Source organism: Neopelma chrysocephalum, unplaced genomic scaffold, assembly GCF_003984885.1.
Source record: "Neopelma chrysocephalum unplaced genomic scaffold, ASM398488v2 Primary Assembly neopelma1_185586, whole genome shotgun sequence".
NCBI lineage: Eukaryota > Metazoa > Chordata > Aves > Passeriformes > Pipridae > Neopelma > Neopelma chrysocephalum.
The window spans coordinates 1-702 of NW_020938728.1; the positions used below are offsets into that span (position 1 = coordinate 1).

The 702-nt window shown below is 57.4% G+C and overlaps 1 protein-coding gene across 1 annotated transcript; it reads left to right on the forward strand.

The window, feature by feature from the left end:
• Window positions 1–275: 275 nt before the first annotated feature.
• On the forward strand, window positions 276–667 carry LOC113962855 (transcription activator BRG1-like; the record flags this gene model as incomplete). The annotated part of the gene is made up of 2 exons (XM_027673636.1): window positions 276–484; window positions 580–667. Coding segments are annotated over exons 1-2 (297 nt in total), but the record flags the coding sequence as incomplete, so codon positions are not given.
• Window positions 668–702: the final 35 nt, after the last annotated feature.

Genomic DNA, 702 nt, shown 5'->3' on the forward strand with positions numbered 1-702 from the left:
GAGTGGGATAAGGAGCTGGAGTGGGATAAGGAGCTGGAGTGGGATAAAGAGCTGGAGTGGGATAAAGAACTGGAGTGGGATAAAGAGCTGGAGTGGGATAAGGAGCTGGAGTGGGATAAGGAGCTAGAGTGGGATAAGGACCTGGAGTGGGAATTGGGATTGGAGTGGGATATGGAGCTGGACTTGCTGCTGCATCCAAGCCCATCCCATTCCCTGCGAATCCATGGAATCCCCCGATTCCTGCAACTACCCCGAGCTCGTCCTGGCTCATTTGCATGTCGATCCCGCTGATCCCGCTGCTGATCCCGCTGATCCCGCAGATCAAGGGCCTGGAGTGGCTCGTGTCCCTCTACAACAACAACCTCAACGGGATCCTGGCGGACGAGATGGGCCTGGGCAAGACCATCCAGACCATCGCCCTCATCACGTACCTCATGGAGCACAAACGCATCAACGGCCCCTTCCTCATCATCGTCCCGCTCTCGTGAGTCCGGCAATTCCCGGGAAAACCCCCCTGGGATGGGGCTTTACCCCCCCCCAAGTCCTGCATTCCCACTTTTCCCGCGTCTTGTCCCGCAGGACTTTGTCCAACTGGGCCTACGAGTTCGACAAGTGGGCTCCCTCCGTGGTCAAGGTCTCCTACAAGGTGAGTCCACGTGGTTTTCCCGTGGGAAAATTCCCTTGGGATTCCTGGGAAATCCG